Below are 20,677 nucleotides of genomic sequence, written 5' to 3'. Positions count from 1 at the left end.
TAGTGTGTGTTACAGTAGTATGATGTAGATAGTGTGTGTTACAGTAGTATGATGTAGATAGTGTGTGTTACAGTAGTATGATGTAGATAGTGTGTGTTACAGTAGTATGATGTAGATAGTGTGTACAGATATGAGTAGATAGTGTGTTTACAGTAGTATGATGTAGATAGTGTGTGTTACAGTAGTATGATGTAGATAGTGTGTGTTACAGTAGTATGATGTAGATAGTGTGTATTACAGTAGTATGATGTAGATAGTGTGTGTTTACAGTAGTATGATGTAGATAGTGTGTGTTACAGTAGTATGATGTAGATAGTGTGTGTTACAGTAGTATGATGTAGATAGTGTGTGTTACAGTAGTATGATGTAGATAGTGTGTGTTACAGTAGTATGATGTAGATAGTGTGTGTTACAGGAGTATGATGTAGATAGTGTGTGTTACAGTAGTATGATGTAGATAGTGTGTGTTACAGGAGTTATGATGTAGATAGTGTGTGTTACAGTAGTATGATGTAGATAGTGTGTGTTACAGTAGTATGATGTAGATAGTGTGTGTTACAGTAGTATGATGTAGATAGTGTGTGTTACAGTAGTATGATGTAGATAGTGTGTGTTACAGTAGTATGATGTAGATAGTGTGTGTTACAGTAGTATGATGTAGATAGTGTGTGTTACAGTAGTATGATGTAGATAGTGTGTGTTACAGTAGTATGATGTAGATAGTGTGTATTACAGTAGTATGATGTAGATAGTGTGTGTTACAGTAGTATGATGTAGATAGTGTGTGTTACAGTAGTATGATGTAGATAGTGTGTGTTACAGTAGTATGATGTAGATAGTGTGTGTTACAGTAGTATGATGTAGATAGTGTGTTTACAGTAGTATGATGTAGATAGTGTGTGTTACAGTAGTATGATGTAGATAGTGTGTGTTACAGTAGTATGATGTAGATAGTGTGTGTTACAGTAGTATGATGTAGATAGTGTGTGTTACAGTAGTATGATGTAGATAGTGTGTGTTACAGTAGTATGATGTAGATAGTGTGTGTTACAGTAGTATGATGTAGATAGTGTGTGTTACAGTAGTATGATGTAGATAGATGTATAGTGTGTGTTACAGTAGTATGATGTAGATAGTGTGTGTTACAGTAGTATGATGTAGATAGTGTGTGTTACAGTAGTATGATGTAGATAATGTGTGTTACAGTAGTATGATGTAGATAGTGTGTGTTACAGTAGTATGATGTAGATAGTGTGTGTTACAGTAGTATGATGTAGATAGTGTGTGTTACAGTAGTATGATGTAGATAGTGTGTGTTACAGTAGTATGATGTAGATAGTGTGTGTTACAGTAGTATGATGTAGATAGTGTGTGTTACAGTAGTATGATGTAGATAGTGTGTGTTTACAGTAGTATGATGTAGATAGTGTGTGTTACAGTAGTATGATGTAGATAGTGTGTGTTTACAGTAGTATGATGTAGATAGTGTGTGTTACAGTAGTATGATGTAGATAGTGTGTGTTACAGTAGTATGATGTAGATAGTGTGTGTTACAGTAGTATGATGTAGATAGTGTGTGTTACAGTAGTATGATGTAGATAGTGTGTGTTACAGTAGTATGATGTAGATAGTGTGTGTTACAGTAGTATGATGTAGATAGTGTGTGTTACAGTAGTATGATGTAGATAGTGTGTGTTACAGTAGTATGATGTAGATAGTGTGTGTTACAGTAGTATGATGTAGATAGTGTGTGTTACAGTAGTATGATGTAGATAGTGTGTGTTACAGTAGTATGATGTAGATAGTGTGTGTTACAGTAGTATGATGTAGATAGTGTGTGTTACAGTAGTATGATGTAGATAGTGTGTGTTACAGTAGTATGATGTAGATAGTGTGTGTTACAGTAGTATGATGTAGATAGTGTGTGTTACAGGAGTATGATGTAGATAGTGTGTGTTACAGTAGTATGATGTAGATAGTGTGTGTTACAGTAGTATGATGTAGATAGTGTGTGTTACAGTAGTATGATGTAGATAGTGTGTGTTACAGTAGTATGATGTAGATAGTGTGTGTTACAGTAGTATGATGTAGATAGTGTGTGTTACAGTAGTATGATGTAGATAGTGTGTGTTACAGTAGTATGATGTAGATAGTGTGTGTTACAGTAGTATGATGTAGATAGTGTGTGTTACAGTAGTATGATGTAGATAGTGTGTGTTACAGTAGTATGATGTAGATAGTGTGTGTTACAGTAGTATGATGTAGATAGTGTGTGTTACAGTAGTATGATGTAGATAGTGTGTGTTACAGTAGTATGATGTAGATAGTGTGTGTTACAGTAGTATGATGTAGATAGTGTGTGTTACAGTAGTATGATGTAGATAGTGTGTGTTACAGTAGTATGACAGATAGTGTGTGTTACAGTAGTAGATGTAGATATGTGTGTTACAGTAGTATGATGTAGATAGTGTGTGTTACAGTAGTATGATGTAGATAGTGTGTGTTACAGTAGTATGATGTAGATAGTGTGTGTTACAGTAGTATGATGTAGATAGTGTGTGTTACAGTAGTATGATGTAGATAGTGTGTGTTACAGTAGTATGATGTAGATAGTGTGTATTACAGTAGTATGATGTAGATAGTGTGTGTTACAGTAGTATGATGTAGATAGTGTGTGTTACAGTAGTATGATGTAGATAGTGTGTGTTACAGTAGTATGATGTAGATAGTGTGTGTTACAGTAGTATGATGTAGATAGTGTGTGTTACAGTAGTATGATGTAGATAGTGTGTGTTACAGTAGTATGATGTAGATAGTGTGTGTTACAGTAGTATGATGTAGATAGTGTGTGTTACAGTAGTATGATGTAGATAGTGTGTGTTACAGTAGTATGATGTAGATAGTGTGTATTACAGTAGTATGATGTAGATAAGTATGATGTAGATAGTGTGTATTACAGTAGTATGATGTAGATAGTGTGTGTTACAGTAGTATGATGTAGATAGTGTGTGTTACAGTAGTATGATGTAGATAGTGTGTGTTACAGTAGTATGATGTAGATAGTGTGTATTACAGGAGTATGATGTAGATAGTGTGTGTTACAGTAGTATGATGTAGATAGTGTGTGTTTACAGTAGTATGATGTAGATAGTGTGTGTTACAGTGAGTATGATGTAGATAGTGTGTGTTACAGTAGTATGATGTAGATAGTGTGTGTTACAGTAGTATGATGTAGATAGTGTGTGTTACAGTAGTATGATGTAGATAGTGTGTGTTACAGTAGTATGATGTAGATAGTGTGTGTTACAGTAGTATGATGTAGATAGGTGTGTTACAGTAGTATGATGTAGATAGTGTGTGTTACAGTAGTATGATGTAGATAGTGTGTGTTTACAGTAGTATGATGTAGATAGTGTGTGTTACAGTAGTATGATGTAGATAGTGTGTGTTACAGTAGTATGATGTAGATAGTGTGTGTTACAGTAGTATGATGTAGATAGTGTGTGTTACAGTAGTATGATGTAGATAGTGTGTGTTACAGTAGTATGATGTAGATAGTGTGTGTTACAGTAGTATGATGTAGATAGTGTGTGTTACAGTAGTATGATGTAGATAGTGTGTGTTACAGTAGTATGATGTAGATAGTGTGTGTTACAGTAGTATGATGTAGATAGTGTGTATTACAGTAGTATGATGTAGATAGTGTGTGTTACAGTAGTATGATGTAGATAGTGTGTGTTACAGTAGTATGATGTAGATAGTGTGTTACGATGTTGTGTAGTAGTATGATGTAGATAGTGTGTTTACAGTAGTATGATGTAGATAGTGTGTGTTTACAGTAGTATGATGTAGATAGTGTGTTTACAGAGTATGATGTAGATAGTGTGTGTTACAGTAGTATGATGTAGATAGTGTGTGTTACAGTAGTATGATGTAGATAGTGTGTGTTACAGTAGTATGATGTAGATAGTGTGTGTGTTACAGTAGTATGATGTAGATAGTGTGTGTTACAGTAGTATGATGTAGATAGTGTGTGTTACAGTAGTATGATGTAGATAGTGTGTGTTACAGTAGTATGATGTAGATAGTGTGTGTTACAGTAGTATGATGTAGATAGTGTGTATTACAGGAGTATGATGTAGATAGTGTGTGTTACAGTAGTATGATGTAGATAGGTAGTCTGATTCTGGTTTTTGTTTCCTTCAGCTAAAGAAGAAATTCACAAAGGATCAAGTGATATGTCTACCTCGGGTGAAATTGTTTCACCGTTTTTTCCGGACCTGTACTCCTTAAACTCGGAGTACTACAGCTATCTTATAGAGAGTATCAACCCAAACGATTATATCTACCTCATATTTACAGACTGGGATCTATCAGCTACCAGTGGCGTGTTTGTATGTACCATATGTATTTCCTTGTGTTTTGTCATATATTTACAATAATGTGTACACGGCTGTGAATTGTTGACTGCATATTTGTATGCCCTCATCATAAAATGATGAAAAAGCATGTAGTGTTGTTCATGTTCATTCCATCCTGTTGCATGTTGTCCATATTTGATTTGGAAGCAAGGGCATTTATGTCATCTTTTCTTTATTTCCTTCTTTCTTTCTTTCATACGCTTATAAATTATTTGTCAAATGAGACTTTCCATTAAGCAAATTGCAAGAATTTTATCTATAATATTTATAAATGAATGTCAGAATAATCAAATTGACCATTAGATTATGATATGTTTTTAATATCCTGCAGGTTGAGTGGGGTAATTCCGAGGCTTTATACAGATATAGTGACAATCGACCAGTAATCATGGCTAGCTCTCACAAGGTTAAGATTGTGTTTGATACGGGATACGAGTACCAACATGGAGTACTCCGATCTAACATGGGGTTCAGAGTCAAATATTCATATGTCAATGGTGAGTGTAATTTATTCACGTAATATAGCATCAATTGTTTTCGGTAAGATAATCAGATGATGTGGAATAGTTGAGAAAAAGACATGATATATTGAAATCTATATCAAAAAAAAAAATTACTAATTTAGTACTTATTTCACTTATTAAATTTAACTTAACAGTAATTTATCGTTGAATTTAGAATAGCTTATGAAACAATATGATACATATGACAGTTAAAATTTATACTTGTTGATCTTTCAGCTGACTTAGAATACAAACCTGTTCCATCCACAAGTAAGTATTTCCTGACTTGTATTTACCATATATCTTAGCTCTGTCATTATTAATCCTAGGCCAAAAAAAAATTATATGCATGTTTCAGGTTACATGACTGAAAAAAATAGGGTAGGTCGGTCAGGATTTTTTTTTTTTTTTTTTTTTTTTTTATGTTTTAGGAGGGATGGGGGAGGGGTTAAGTGGCTTTATTAATGCATTACAAAGTAATTTAATAATACATGTCATTTGTCTTTCAGGCTTTAGGCTGGCTAGAAGTCTTTTATTTCTCATTACCATATTCGGAATTGAACTAGAATAATGTATCGGTTCCCGATACAGCAACATGCTGTTGTATCATTCAAATAACGAAAGCTTTCGTCTTTCACTCCTTTTGACAGAAAATATCCCTTAAAGCTCATAAATACACCATATCCAGGCAAATTTTGTAGCATGTTCTATGGACAGAAAGTTTCAAGCTTCTGAATCATTAAAACGCACTGGAAATGTGTTTGTGTAACCCTGAATACATCTCAGCAGAACGCATTTCATCTTGCATTTGACACTTAGCAGACGACAAAATGTAGCTGGTAAAAAACCAAATCAAAAGTTTGCACCATATCCACAACAATTTTCACATAAAAAATATACATTGTTTCCGTTTAATGTCACTACTTATCATATTGGTTCGGCTACTCCAATACTCAGCCCTAGATATGAGACTTGCTGATTTATGTATATGACATCATTTTGTTAGGGACACATAATACCTTTGATTTTAAAGTTACATGTGTAACAAACCACTATAGAATAGTTGTTTTATTCCACAGAAGTTTGTGTAATACTTTGGGTAAAATCATGAGAATGTTGAAAGAATTTTGGCTTTGACAAATTCTTTTATACAAATTAGATAATATGTGACAGCTTTCTTAGTTATTTTTCTCTGTGCATTTAATACCTGATAATATAAATGCCAAACTTGTCTGTTAACAGATTGTGGGCAGTACACGTACAGCAGTGGAGGAAAGCTAGCATTGGACACATCTTCTACCATAAGCTACAAGTACTACGACTGTGTATGGGTGGTCCGCACAGCACCAGAATATACAGACACCCTGTTAAACATCATCTCATTCATCGTTGGCACATCCAGTAAGGCCTCTTTACATTTATGGTTTATCTATCATCTTAGTTCTGTAGCAGTACGATTGTTAACATATGACTTTCACGCTTTGTTCTTTGTTGAATGTCTACCAGATATAAAATTTTAGCATTTGACTAATGGAATTGTGTTAAACACTCATTCAACATGACATTTTGTGGAGTCTTATTGTATCGATTCTTAGAAAACTCCACAGCAGATGTGGGATCTAGTATTTATTTAGCATAGCCAAATATCTAGTCTTAGAAAACTCCACAGCAGATGTGGGATCTAGTATTTATTTAGCGTAGCCACATTCAATAACTTGTGTGGTAGTAACAGGAATGAAATCCGAACAAGGATAGACAATGATTTTATCTTTTGTATTATTTGCAGGCTTTGAATCTGATGATTTCTTGGAAATTTACGGTGGCTTGTCTTCTAAAGGGAAGTTCCTGGCTCGTATCCGACGTGGGGATGCAATCACAAAGTGGCAGTACAAGGACCCTGAAGGGTTCTATATTCACTTATTTGGAAAATTTGGCCATCTTGACAAGGTGCAGCTTTCCTATGCCTCTCTCAACATGGAGAAATGTGAGTTACTAGCATCAGATGTACATGATGTTGAGTAACTAAGATATACAATGTATGAATTTGTGTTCACGTTCTTTACTGGAAATATTTTTAAACCATAAGTTAGCAATTTATTAGTTTTCATTTATTTTGACCCATCATCTGGTGAATTACCACAAAGTCACGCTTTTGAGGGTTTTAAAAGTACACTTGATATTTTATGACAGACTAATTTAAGATTGATGTTATCATTCAAATGTTTATTGTAGGAATTTGTGAAAAAGTTCCAGTTATTCTTTCAAAAATTTCCTAGTAATGTACCTAGGCACAAACCTATCAACAAGTGCAATTTTATGATTAGACTATAGACATATAGTGAAAATATTATCACACCATAAACTGTTTGAAAGCTGACTTAGCGAAAATATTCATACATGAAAATATCCATATTTCCAATGTATGAAAATTTCCTTTTAAGATACATCAGTAATTATAGTAATGTTAAGTATAGGATATTAAGAGGATTTTAAGGATGACTTTCTGTACTTTTCAGTATGTAGCAGCTCCAATGATCTTTGGCGTTGTAATAACGGTTACTGTATCTCATCCACTTATAAATGTGATGGCATCGACCATTGTGGAGATAACTCTGACGAACAGTACGGATGTTCAGGTAACTGCTCCATCACTCACTTTTCTGTGTCATTCACAGAATATTGTCATGCAAAGATAGGACCAGGAATCAAAAAGCATAAATAAATTTATGACCATTAGTCTCCTGGTTTGAAGCTTTTTATATTTAAAAAAAAAAAAATGGTAAAGTGATGGTGATGAAATATGAAGTATATCTGAATCTTCAATAGATTATGTTAAGTACAAGTTTATTGTGCCATTTTAGCAGGGGTCAAAAATGCCTATTTCAGTATCAAATATGTATGTTAAGATGATCTTTCTGATCTTTCACTTAGATATGATATTCTGTACAAAATGATATCCCTAACTATGAATTGATCTGTTACAGGTAGTGGTTCTCCGTGGCAGAAGAGCAGCCAGCAGACACTAGCCTTCAGTGTGGTTATCCCTGTAGTTATCTCGGTATTCCTCATCATCATCCTGTTTGTACTGTTTCTGCTGGTCAGGCGGTATCGCAGGGCCCAAAGGGATGTCATCCGACGTGCCTCGGAGGGGCTGCCCTCCATCAGTGAAGACCTCTCCCGCCCACATGGACGTAAGTGCTTATATGACATCAGATGAAATGTATGACACCCTTCTTATCTAAAATTAAATAAAGTTATCACATTTTTTCTGAAGGCAATATACTATTACTAGTACAAGTATTTTCCCTTAACTAACTGTGCTTATAAATACAATAAATTTGGTACATTGATGAAGTTAATATTACAAGATGTTCTAACAAGAAAATTATCTGAATTACATGCTTTGTTTGACAGGTCGTAGAAGGCGGCGTCACAGAGGAGTGATTGGAGAGGATCTGCCACCAGCGTATGAAGAAGCTATAAGATCGCCACCCATGTACCCAGATATTGTAAGTGACTTTTGCCAATCTAACCACACTTTTTATGATACACTCTCAGGTACCTTGTAGATATTATAATTTATACAAAGTAATGCAGATACTTAACTATTCCCTTCCATGTACTCAGATATTTTAAGTGACTTTTTAACACCTGTGTTACAGAGTTTAGACCCCCCTGGGCCTGGCCACTGGATGTTACCGAAGCCTCCCCCATACTCGGAATCTGTGGCCACTCCTACAGGACCTCCCATGCCTCCTTGTTTTGAGAGAGCTGAGCCGACAACTACAGAGTGTCCCTCTAACTCCTCATCAGACTCCAGTGAATCTGAACAGTGGGACGGCCCCCGAACCAATCAACTGACTGACGACAGCTCAGACGCTTCTCCAATACCAAGGGTTCGGGCTACGCATTCTTACAGTACGTCCTACAGTTCAGAGTCCTCGTTTGAGAATTCGCATTCACCGAGACAGGCACGGTATGCTGTCACAGACACAGAACCAACAGAGAGGAGACGGAGCAGATCTCCACCTAGACAGGACAGACTGACAGAGCTTCCCATCAGACAGTTACTGGTACCTGACACAGAGGGGCTACCTCACGACAGAGACAGACATAGAAACCATCAAACAGACCGGCATTACCAGGGCTTACCTCCAGATAGGCGACCAGAACAGCATAGACAGGATACATCAACCAGACAGTGGAGGGGCAATGGGAATCACGCTGCACCGACAGAAAGACCGACAGACAGAGTTCATCGTAATAGACACCACACAGACAGACATCAGCTGAACCTATCAGCAGAGAGACGTGCAGATCGTCATTTTCAAGACCAGCCACGAGATAGGCAGGTACCAGTAGATAGACGAGAAGAAGTAAGGAGGAACTTATTTAAATCATCAGATCGTTCACCCAATAGAATACATGGTAAATCATCAACAGGTCGTGATGACTACAATAAACATAGACTCTCACCTGCAAAGGTAGAAACAGGCCAAATTGATGATAGTAATTCAGCTAAGATATCAAATGGTCGTAAGCAGAGAAGGACACACCATGAAGATGAGCGGTTGAGAGCTCCACATGATAGTGAACAGCCTAGTGGAAGACCAAATCAATTACATACCAGCATGCCCAATATAGCAAATCCACAATCTCTTTCTCGGCCTGGCTTCCAGTCACTAAACAACTTTAGTAGTACTGGAGTGATACCAGAGGCCACCAGCATGTCTGGAAATATACAGCCTAAACATAGACAGTATGCAAAGTCATTAGAGAACATCTCTCAGGTGGCCGGATCCCAGGCATTACGGCCCTTCCTGTTTGACAGTGATCAGGACCCTGAGAGGTCGGGACATAGTCGGAAATCATGGTCCCCTAGAGAAGCAGTGAATAAATCAATGTGTGAGGAAAACCCTGGTTCTAGGGAGGCCCTCTGTGGGGACAGTAATTCTATAGTTAGACCAGAATTCAGTGGTTCATCAGGTTGTGTGAATGCTGCATTCTGTGAATCACCTACGAGAGAACTTCCTCCAGAAATTCCTTCAGTGTCAATAACTCGACAGAGAAATGCTAACTTGCCAAGAGGTCTAACAGACATGCATGTGCCCTCTTCTGATCGTTCAGGTTCAAGGTCACATGTTCCACACCAGCCACGTATACGACTCCGATCTGATTCTACTGACAATGAAGATAATGAGTGTTATGCCTGATCGTTGTCGTTATTCCCTGATCATTTCTTCTTTTCATTCCTAGAAAGTGTCTTCATTGTGAGATCATTTGATAGGATGTGGCAAGGAATTGAGTACCTTTTATCCGAGACAATGATTCCTCTGTGATCTGCTGTAGGAAAGAAAACAGCAGGTTTTAACTTTTATCAAATGTAATAATCAGATACTGCATATGTACATATTTTAGAAGGAATTTTATAATAGCAGTTTTTGTGTTGCTAGCCTTCTGCAGCTAAACCATAGTTGTGCTAGTTAAAGCTTCTGATATTTTTTTTCTGTGTCAATTAACTTAGTTTCGTCACCATTTTGTGCTAATCTGTTTAAATTTGAATTTTTTGCTAAAATTCATTTGATCAAAATGTGTACAGTTGCAGTATTTTATTCCTTGGATGAAAGAAGTGTGTAGAGTGATCTACCATAACATGATAGTTATCTACGTCACCAATACATTTTGTGTAATGCACTTATCTGAATGTATGGTACATGTTCGGACTCAGTGAAGGATACTTAGGCATTGTGTATGTTTATTTGAACACTATACCATACACTGGATGTGCATAATGTTTCTTTAAGAATTTATGTTAAAAATTGCATTAGAAGTGCTATTTGTTAAAATGAAATTCCATTGCATAATTGCTTTAGATAATGACAGTGCTCTTGAGAATTATTTATCTGCTTTAAATTCATATGTTGCACTATCATCTAAAGTTACTTTGTATTGCATCAAGCAACATTAAACTTGAAAACTACTTTTCAATGTATCTCCATCTAATTTGAATCTTAGTAATAAGATATGTCTTACCTTGCTAGACCTAAGATAATTAGAAAGTTTTTCTTGCCAAGATACATAAATATTTCAGCAGCAGCATATAGGGTTGCACAGGCACTTGTGTTGTCTTTTGTGACAGATACATACCATTACACTGTACATTACGTGTAAATCTAGCATTTGTTGCATTGAAAGTATCATGCAAATATGAATTAAGATACTGCATTCTGCTAATATTATTCATCTTGTTAGGTGATAATGGTTGTTTCTGGTTGACTATGTTGCTTGGTGATAATGGTTGTTCGAGATATTTTTACTAGAATCTTGATCCTTTGTTGCTAGGTGATATTGGTTGTTTCTGGTTGACTGTTGCTAGGTGATACTAGTTGTTCCTGGTTGACTGTTGCTAGGTGATAGTGGTTGTTCCTGGTTGACTGTTGCTAGGTGATACTGGTTGCTCCTGGTTGACTGTTGCTAGGTGATACTGGTTGTTTCTGGTTGACTCTGTTGCTAGGTGATAATGGTTGTTCCTGGTTGACTCTGTTGCTAGGTGATAATGGTTGTTCCTGGTTGACTGTTACTAGGTGATACTGGTTTGCCTGGATGTGTTGCATTATAGCACTGGTTGTACCAGTTGGTTGTGATGACAGGCAGCATATATGTTGCTAGGTGATACTGGTTGTATTTAAAAGTTTACCAGATACTAGTTATGTAGACTTATCAGGTATGTTAAATAACTTTAAACCAGAGGCAGTTACTTTTTCTATCAATGCACTGGTGTGTTGGCACATGAGGTGGGTGCCTGTTCCCTAAGGAATGTTCTCTGAAGCCATACCCGTTTCTTATAATCTAGTCCTTTGTTCGGTGCCATATACTTTCATCATTGTTCAGTTTTATCTAAATGAACATAATCAAATTCCGACTCCGTTGGTAAACCTGATGTCTTCCATATATTCAAAGGTGGTCATGGTCATAGTATGTTTATGGTAGATGTTTCTATCTATCAACTGTAAGTATACTTCAGTTTCATAGCATCAACCACAATCTGCTTATAAAGCAATATCGTGCTATCACAATTTAGATATGTACTGTTTCAGTATTTCCTTGGGCAAGTAATTCTTGTGCACTAGCCATTGGTTCATATTTATTTAAATCTGGTTATGTTTGCTATAGTGTATAGAATTTATCAGAGAAGTTGATTTACTTTGTTGTACAATAGTTTACTAACATGTAATTTGTATAAGCATATCAAATTAATTTTATGGATCAACATTTTATATTCTGTTCAGCAGTTTTATTTTATATTTTTACTTCACATTCCTTGATAAAAGTGATTTTTACTATTTACATGTACTGTACAGCACAAACTGTCCTTTTTGACTCCCTATTGCACGTGGATGCTGAAACAGGGAGGAGCTATCGATCGTCTATGCATGATATTTCAATACCATAGTGTCACTTAACCATTCTGCAACGAGACATGGTGTCGTTCCTCTAGTAAGGCAGCAGCATGTTGATGAGGCTTCACTGTAGGCTGACTAGATTTTGTTCTGTGTCTTCAGTACCTATATTACTTAAGCCATGATACTGGAAGGCAATGATGACTATCTTTATCCATTCCATATTAGTAATACCAATAGTAAGACAATTGTATCTACTAATAGAAGCTTTATACCACATAGCCTTGTGGACAGTAAGACAGATTGTACAGTGTAACTTAGCTAATCCTCATGTCACAGAACCATCATATTTGGCCTTTATAGTCAGGTTTCCAAATAATACAAGTTTCAATCACTTTAAATTGAGAAGAAAAAACACGAGTATACAATTGTACTGAAATACAAAGAGATCCGGATTAGACAGATTTTAATACTCTATATGATGACTGATGGCTGATGTAGTGGTTCTACACTAGCCGTGTTGACAGTAAGACGGTGGTAGGTACTGAGATTTAGCAGTTCAACCTTAGCCTTGTTCAGAGAAAGCTTTAGTGACTTTACACTAGCCGTGTTGACAGTAAGACGGTGGTAGGTACTGAGATTTAGTTCAACCTTAGCCTTGTTCAGAGAAAGCTTTAGTGACTTTACACTAGCCGTGTTGACAGTAAGCCATCAGTCTACAGTATCAGTCTACAGTTGATAGTTAGCCTTATGAGAGTAAAACACTTGTTCTGTTGTAGTTGACGTAGCCTTATGAGAGTAAAACACTTGTTCTGTTGTAGTTGACGTAGCCTTATGAGAGTAAAACACTTGTTCTGTTGTAGTTGACGTACCCCTGTTTTTATAGACGGCCTTATAATGAGAGTAAGTTGATTGTTCTCTTTGTAGATTTTGCCTTAATTACTCCGAAGTCTATATTTACATGTTTTAAAGGTTTTAGATGTGAGAGTGAATGTGACAGCATTTGCCCTGTCTCCAGTTAGTTCATTTTTCTGCCTTATTAGTGTTGTTATGGATCTGTAATCATTCCTGTTTGCTCTTTAACATTTGTTATTGTTTTTTTTTGCACAAAAAATGGTATAGTCTTAAGTGACAAGTTGATTTTTATTTAATTGGGTGTTTATTTTCCATTATCTAGTCTTGCAGACTTATCTGTACAAACTTCTAAAAATTAATCGATACCTGATCACAGAAGCTGCAAAACTAAATGATGAAATACATGATTGTTTGACAGACTTTGTGTATTTCGACCGTGGCTAAGGCTTGTTTTCCATGGTTAATTAGCCCACCATCATCAGATGGTGGGCTATTCAAATCGCTTTTTGTCCGTGGTCCGTCGTCCGTCCTTCCGTCCGTCCGTCGTCCGTCCGTCCGTCCTTCCGTCCATTAACATTTCTTGTTACTGCTATTTCTCAGAAAGGGCTGAAGGGATCTTTCTCAAATTTCATATGTAGGTTCCCCTAGGGCCCTAGTTGTGCATATTGCATTTTAGGACCGATCGGATAACAAGATGGCCGCCAGGCCGCCATCTTGGATTTTGATAGTTAAAGTTTGTTACCGCTATTTCTCGGAAAGTACTGAAGGGATCTCTCTCAAATTTCACATGTAGGTTTCCCTAGGGCCCTAGTTGTGCATATTGCATTTTGGGACGGATCGGTTAACAAGATGGCCGCCGTCTTGGATTTTGGTAGGTAAAGTTTGTTACCGCTATTTATCAGAAAGTACTGAAGGGATCTATCTCAAATTTCACATGTAGGTTTCCCTAGGGCCCTAGTTGTGCATATTGCATTTTGGGACCAAACGGTCATCAAGATGGCCGCCAGGACGCCATCTTGGATTTTGATATTTAAAGATTGTTACCGCTATTTATCAGAAAGTACTGAAGGGATCTCTCTCAAATTTCACATGTAGGTTTCCCTAGGGCCCTAGTTGTACATATTGCATTTTGGGACGGATCGGTCAACAAGATGGCCGCAAGGCCGCCATCTTGGATTTTGATAGGTAAAGTTTGTTACCGCTATTTCTCAGAAAGTACTGAAGGGATCTCTCTCAAATTTCACATGTAGGTTTCCCTAGGGCCTTAATTGTGCATATTGCATTTTGGGACGGATCGGTCAACAAGATGGCCGCAAGGCCGCCATCTTGGATTTTGATAGGTAAAGTTTGTTACCGCTATTTCTCAGAAAGTACTGAAGGGATATGTCTCAAATTTCATGTGCAGGTTCCCTTAGGTCCCTAGTTATGCATGTCACATTTTGGGACCGATCGGTCAACAAGATGGCCGACAGGCCACCATTTTGAATTTTGATAATTGAAGTTTGTTAACGCTTAGAAAGTACTGAAGTGATCGGTCTCAAATTTTATATGTAGGTTCTCCTAGGACCTGCATATTGCATTTTGGGACCGATCGGTCAACAAGATGGCCAACTGCAGGTAGCCATCTTGGATTTTGATAATTGAAGTTTGTTAGTGCTATATATCTCAGAAAGTACTGAAAAGATCTTTCTCAAATTTCATATGTAGTAAAAGTTTGAAAGCAGAGAAAAGATCCCTCTTCTTTCTATTGTCAGACGTAGATCATTCTTTGGTGGGCGCCAAGATCCCTCTGGGATCTCTTGTTAAAGTATGATGAGGTATGAAGAATTCCTCTCTATGTTATATTTATTTTGGATTTTGATTTATATATATCTATATATACATATTTATCAGGAATATTTATGTATATGGTCAATATCACTTTTAAATTACATGGCAGTTAAATTACTCCCTTTGAAGCACATATCATTCTACAATAATAAACCATCGTTAAATAGCCATATTACTGTACTGTATGAATTAGAATGAGAGTGATGTGTGATGAATACAGGATATAGACACTAATATCCGCAGGACAAAATACATTCGTCATATCAAAAGTAGGAATTGTGATTTGGTACCAATGGAGAAATGGGTGTCATAACCCTCTTGGAAATATTTCAACCTGTTATATCATGTTACATAAACTGAAGCATCGTTGGAAACGCTTGAGCCACTGCTCTGTCGTTTGTGACTTGAAGAATTAACGAGGTTGTCTGTCTGTTATAGCTCATGGGTCATGCACGTTAGAAGGATAGGTTCATGAGTGTCTAACGATGAAACCGTAGTACAATTTTAGTTTTATCTTTGAAGTCTGCTAGAATGTCTCACTGATGCTTTAATTCCAACAATTCCATTGTCTTAGCTGTCATGGTCTAAATATAGTTTGTAAAAGTTTAAATACGATAATTGTTTACTGTAATTATTTGAAATTTTACCATTCCGTCATCATCAAGATTACTTTAAGATATGTGAATAATTCGTTAAGTATTTTGTCAAATAACTTTATACTTGCATATTCATATTCAAATTAAGTAATTACTGTAAAAAAAGGTACAAAATGTATGGTTTGTGTTTCATATTACATATTTTTGTGAGGTTCAATGGACAAAAATTAGTTGTGAGGCTTTTGTTAACTACAGTACATGGTTGTCTAGTCATTCCTGATAAAATACATTCCTTTTAAATTACCAGAAATACTTTTCCATATTTTATTTTTGTTTTCATAAGAAATTGGTTAATAATTTACTACTTGCCATATCAGCTTAGGTTATCTTTACATCATATTTCATAAAGAATAATTCATTTTGAAAATTACAAAATTAACGATAAATCAAACTTGTCATTTTAATATGATTGTTAACTGTAAGCAATTCCATTTTTGCATGAAAATGTTTTTTCTTGACGTTATTAATTTTACAAAAGTTGATTCCATTTCTTGTCATCACCTGTAAATTCATTAAAGTTAGCTCATACACATTGAAATAACTCGCCTGAAGAAAAGATCTGAAAAAAATATAACTGTAGATTGGAAATGAAATTTAAGCCCTTATGATAGAGAATGAAAGTAGTACAAAAGTAAACCCCATTGAGACTTAGTTTTATATGCGTAGGTTGTATTGTAGTATATGTACGGTGCTTTTTATGGTGGTGATTTTATTTGATACAAATGGAATGCTATTTTGTACACCTGATCATGTGATAGAATGCCGTCATGTGACATTAATTAATTGAGATGGCCATTTTGTTGTACAACCTGTTATCATTGTGTTTAAGCAGACTGTTAAGTGTAGAAGGTATCAATAAATGGTTTGATAATTATGCAAGATCTTCTGTCAGTGTGTATTTTTTTTCGTATTCTTATGGTGGTACTTTCTGTATTACAAACCTTTCTATGATGAGAGGGTGGTACTTTCTGTATTACAAACCTTTCTATGATGAGAGGTGGTACTTTCTGTATTACAAACCTTTCTATGATGAGAGGTGGTACTTTCTGTATTACAAACCTTTCTATGATGAGAGGTGGTACTTTCTGTATTACAAACCTTTCTATGATGAGAGGTGGTACTTTCTGTTTACAAACCTTTCTATGTAGAGAGGTGGTACTTTCTGTATTACAAACCTTTCTATGATGAGAGGTGGTACTTTCTGTATTACAAACCTTTCTATGATGAGAGGTGGTACTTTCTGTATTACAAACCTTTCTATGATGAGAGGTGGTACTTTCTGTATTACAAACCTTTCTCTGATGATGAGAGGTGGTACTTTCTGTATTACAAACCTTTCTATGATGAGAGGTGGTACTTTCTGTATTACAAACCTTTCTATGATGAGAGGTGGTACTTTCTGTATTACAAACCTTTCTATGATGAGAGGTGGTACTTTCTGTATTACAAACCTTTCTATGATGAGAGGTGGTACTTTCTGTATTACAAACCTTTCTATGATGAGAGGTGGTACTTTCTGTATTACAAACCTTTCTATGATGAGAGGTGGTACTTTCTGTATTACAAACCTTTCTATGATGAGAGGTGGTACTTTCTGTATTACAAACCTTTCTATGATGAGAGGTGGTACTTTCTGTATTACAAACCTTTCTATGATGAGAGGTGGTACTTTCTGTATTACAAACCTTTCTATGATGAGAGGTGGTACTTTCTGTATTACAAACCTTTCTATGATGAGAGGTGGTACTTTCTGTATTACAAACCTTTCTATATTGAGAGGTGGTACTTTCTGTATTACAAACCTTTCTATGATGAGAGGTGGTACTTTCTGTATTACAAACCTTTCTATGATGAGAGGTGGTACTTTCTGTATTACAAACCTTTCTATGATGAGAGGTGGTACTTTCTGTATTACAAACCTTTCTATATGATAAGAGGTGGTACTTTCTGTATTACAAACCTTTCTATGATGAGAGGTGGTACTTTCTGTATTACAAACCTTTCTATGATGAGAGGTGGTACTTTCTGTATTACAAACCTTTCTATGATGAGAGGTGGTACTTTCTGTATTACAAACCTTTCTATGTAGAGAGTTGGTACTTTCTGTATTACAAACCTTTCTATGATGAGAGGTGGTACTTTCTGTATTACAAACCTTTCTATGATGAGAGGTGGTACTTTCTGTATTACAAACCTTTCTATGATGAGAGGTGGTACTTTCTGTATTACAAACCTTTCTATGATGAGAGGTGGTACTTTCTGTATTACAACCTTTCTATGATGAGAGGTGGTACTTTCTGTATTACAAACCTTTCTATGATGAGAGGTGGTACTTTCTGTATTACAAACCTTTCTATGATGAGAGGTGGTACTTTCTGTATTACAAACCTTTCTATGATGAGAGGTGGTACTTTCTGTATTACAAACCTTTCTATGATGAGAGGTGGTACTTTCTGTATTACAAACCTTTCTATGATGAGAGGTGGTACTTTCTGTATTACAAACCTTTCTATGATGAGAGGTGGTACTTTCTGTATTACAAACCTTTCTTTCTGATAACTTGATGAGAGGTGGTACTTTCTGTATTACAAACCTTTCTATGATGAGAGGTGGTACTTTCTGTATTACAAACCTTTCTATGATGAGAGGTGGTACTTTCTGTATTACAAACCTTTCTATGTAGAGAGGTGGTACTTTCTGTATTACAAACCTTTCTATGTAGAGAGTTGGTACTTTCTGTATTACAAACCTTTCTATGTAGAGAGGTGGTACTTTCTGTATTACAAACCTTTCTATGATGAGAGGTGGTACTTTCTGTATTACAAACCTTTCTATGATGAGAGGTGGTACTTTCTGTATTACAAACCTTTCTATGATGAGAGGTGGTACTTTCTGTATTACAAACCTTTCTATGATGAGAGGTGGTACTTTCTGTATTACAAACCTTTCTATGTAGAGAGGTGGTACTTTCTGTATTACAAACCTTTCTATAATAAGAGGTGGTACTTTCTGTATTACAAACCTTTCTATAATGAGAGGTGGTACTTTCTGTATTACAAACCTTTCTATGTAGAGAGGTGGTACTTTCTGTATTACAAACCTTTCTATGATGAGAGGTGGTACTTTCTGTATTACAAACCTTTCTATGATGAGAGAGGTGGTACTTTCTGTATTACAAACCTTTCTATGATGAGAGGTGGTACTTTCTGTATTACAAACCTTTCTATGATGAGAGAGGTGGTACTTTCTGTATTACAAACCTTTCTATGATGAGAGGTGGTACTTTCTGTATTACAAACCTTTCTATGATGAGAGGTGGTACTTTCTGTATTACAAACCTTTCTATGATGAGAGGTGGTACTTTCTGTATTACAAACCTTTACAAACCTTTCTATGATGAGAGGTGGTACTTTCTGTATTACAAACCTTTCTATGATGAGAGGTGGTACTTTCTGTATTACAAACCTTTCTATGATGAGAGGTGGTACTTTCTGTATTACAAACCTTTCTATGATGAGAGGTGGTACTTTCTGTATTACAAACCTTTCTATGATGAGAGGTGGTACTTTCTGTATTACAAACCTTTCTATGATGAGAGGTGGTACTTTCTGTATTACAAACCTTTCTATGATGAGAGGTGGTACTTTCTGTATTACAAACCTTTCTATGATGAGAGGTGGTACTTTCTGTATTACAAACCTTTCTATGATGAGAGGTGGTACTTTCTGTATTACAAACCTTTCTATGATGAGAGGTGGTACTTTCTGTATTACAAACCTTTCTATGATGAGAGGTGGTACTTTCTGTATTACAAACCTTTCTATGATAGAGAGGTGGTACTTTCTGTATTACAAACCTTTCTATGATGAGAGGTGGTACTTTCTGTATTACAAACCTTTCTATGATGAGAGGTGGTACTTTCTGTATTACAAACCTTTCTATGATGAGAGGTGGTACTTTCTGTATTACAAACCTTTCTATAATAAGAGGTGGTACTTTCTGTATTACAAACCTTTCTATGTAGAGAGTTGGTACTTTCTGTATTACAAACCTTTCTATGATGAGAGGTGGTACTTTCTGTATTACAAACCTTTCTATGATGAGAGGTGGTACTTTCTGTATTACAAACCTTTCTATAATGAGAGGTGGTACTTTCTGTATTACAAACCTTTCTATGATGAGAGGTGGTACTTTCTGTATTACAAACCTTTCTATGTAGAGAGGTGGTACTTTCTGTATTACAAACCTTTCTATGATGAGAGGTGGTACTTTCTGTATTACAAACCTTTCTATGATGAGAGGTGGTACTTTCTGTATTACAAACCTTTCTATGATGAGAGGTGGTACTTTCTGTATTACAAACCTTTCTATGATGAGAGGTGGTACTTTCTGTATTACAAACCTTTCTATGATGAGAGGTGGTACTTTCTGTATTACAAACCTTTCTATGATGAGAGGTGGTACTTTCTGTATTACAAACCTTTCTATAATGAGAGGTGGTACTTTCTGTATTACAAACCTTTCTATGATGAGAGGTGGTACTTTCTGTATTACAAACCTTTCTATGTGAGAGGTGGTACTTTCTGTATTACAAACCTTTCTATGTAGTAGAGAGGTGGTACTTTCTGTATTACAAACCTTTCTATAATGAGAGGTGGTACTTTCTGTATTACAAACCTTTCTATGATGAGAGGTGGTACTTTCTGTTTTACAAACCTTTCTATGATGAGAGGTGGTACTTTCTGTATTACAAACCTTTCTATGATGAGAGGTGGTACTTTCTGTATTACAAACCTTTCTATGATGAGAGGTGGTACTTTCTGTATTACAAACCTTTCTATGTAGAGAGGTGGTACTTTCTGTATTACAAACCTTTCTATGATGAGAGGTGGTACTTTCTGTATTACAAACCTTTCTATATGAGAGGTGGTACTTTCTGTATTACAAACCTTTCTAGAGGTGGTACTTTCTGTATTACAAACCTTTCTATAATGAGAGGTGGTACTTTCTGT

The 20,677-nt window shown here is 36.0% G+C and overlaps 1 protein-coding gene across 4 annotated transcripts in view; it reads left to right on the top strand.

Moving 5' to 3' along the window:
* Positions 1 to 16,546, top strand: part of LOC138315700 (uncharacterized) — a 38,008-nt gene extending 21,462 nt beyond the window's left edge. For all 4 annotated transcript variants that reach the window (XM_069256919.1, XM_069256920.1, XM_069256921.1 and 1 more), the window contains exons 6-14: positions 4,207 to 4,394; positions 4,753 to 4,918; positions 5,162 to 5,194; positions 6,167 to 6,325; positions 6,711 to 6,908; positions 7,441 to 7,560; positions 7,909 to 8,115; positions 8,339 to 8,433; positions 8,587 to 16,546. In XM_069256919.1, the coding sequence (XP_069113020.1) occupies positions 4,207 to 4,394; positions 4,753 to 4,918; positions 5,162 to 5,194; positions 6,167 to 6,325; positions 6,711 to 6,908; positions 7,441 to 7,560; positions 7,909 to 8,115; positions 8,339 to 8,433; positions 8,587 to 10,137 (2,717 nt within the window). In that variant the 3' untranslated portion in view covers positions 10,138 to 16,546. The remainder of the gene's footprint in view (positions 1 to 4,206; positions 4,395 to 4,752; positions 4,919 to 5,161; positions 5,195 to 6,166; positions 6,326 to 6,710; positions 6,909 to 7,440; positions 7,561 to 7,908; positions 8,116 to 8,338; positions 8,434 to 8,586) is intronic.
* The last annotated feature ends 4,131 nt before the right edge of the window (positions 16,547 to 20,677 follow it).

Source organism: Argopecten irradians, chromosome 2, assembly GCF_041381155.1.
Source record: "Argopecten irradians isolate NY chromosome 2, Ai_NY, whole genome shotgun sequence".
Lineage (NCBI taxonomy): Eukaryota > Metazoa > Mollusca > Bivalvia > Pectinida > Pectinidae > Argopecten > Argopecten irradians.
Note: the sequence above shows the minus strand (reverse complement) of the source record. Positions and strands in the feature narration are given on the sequence as shown.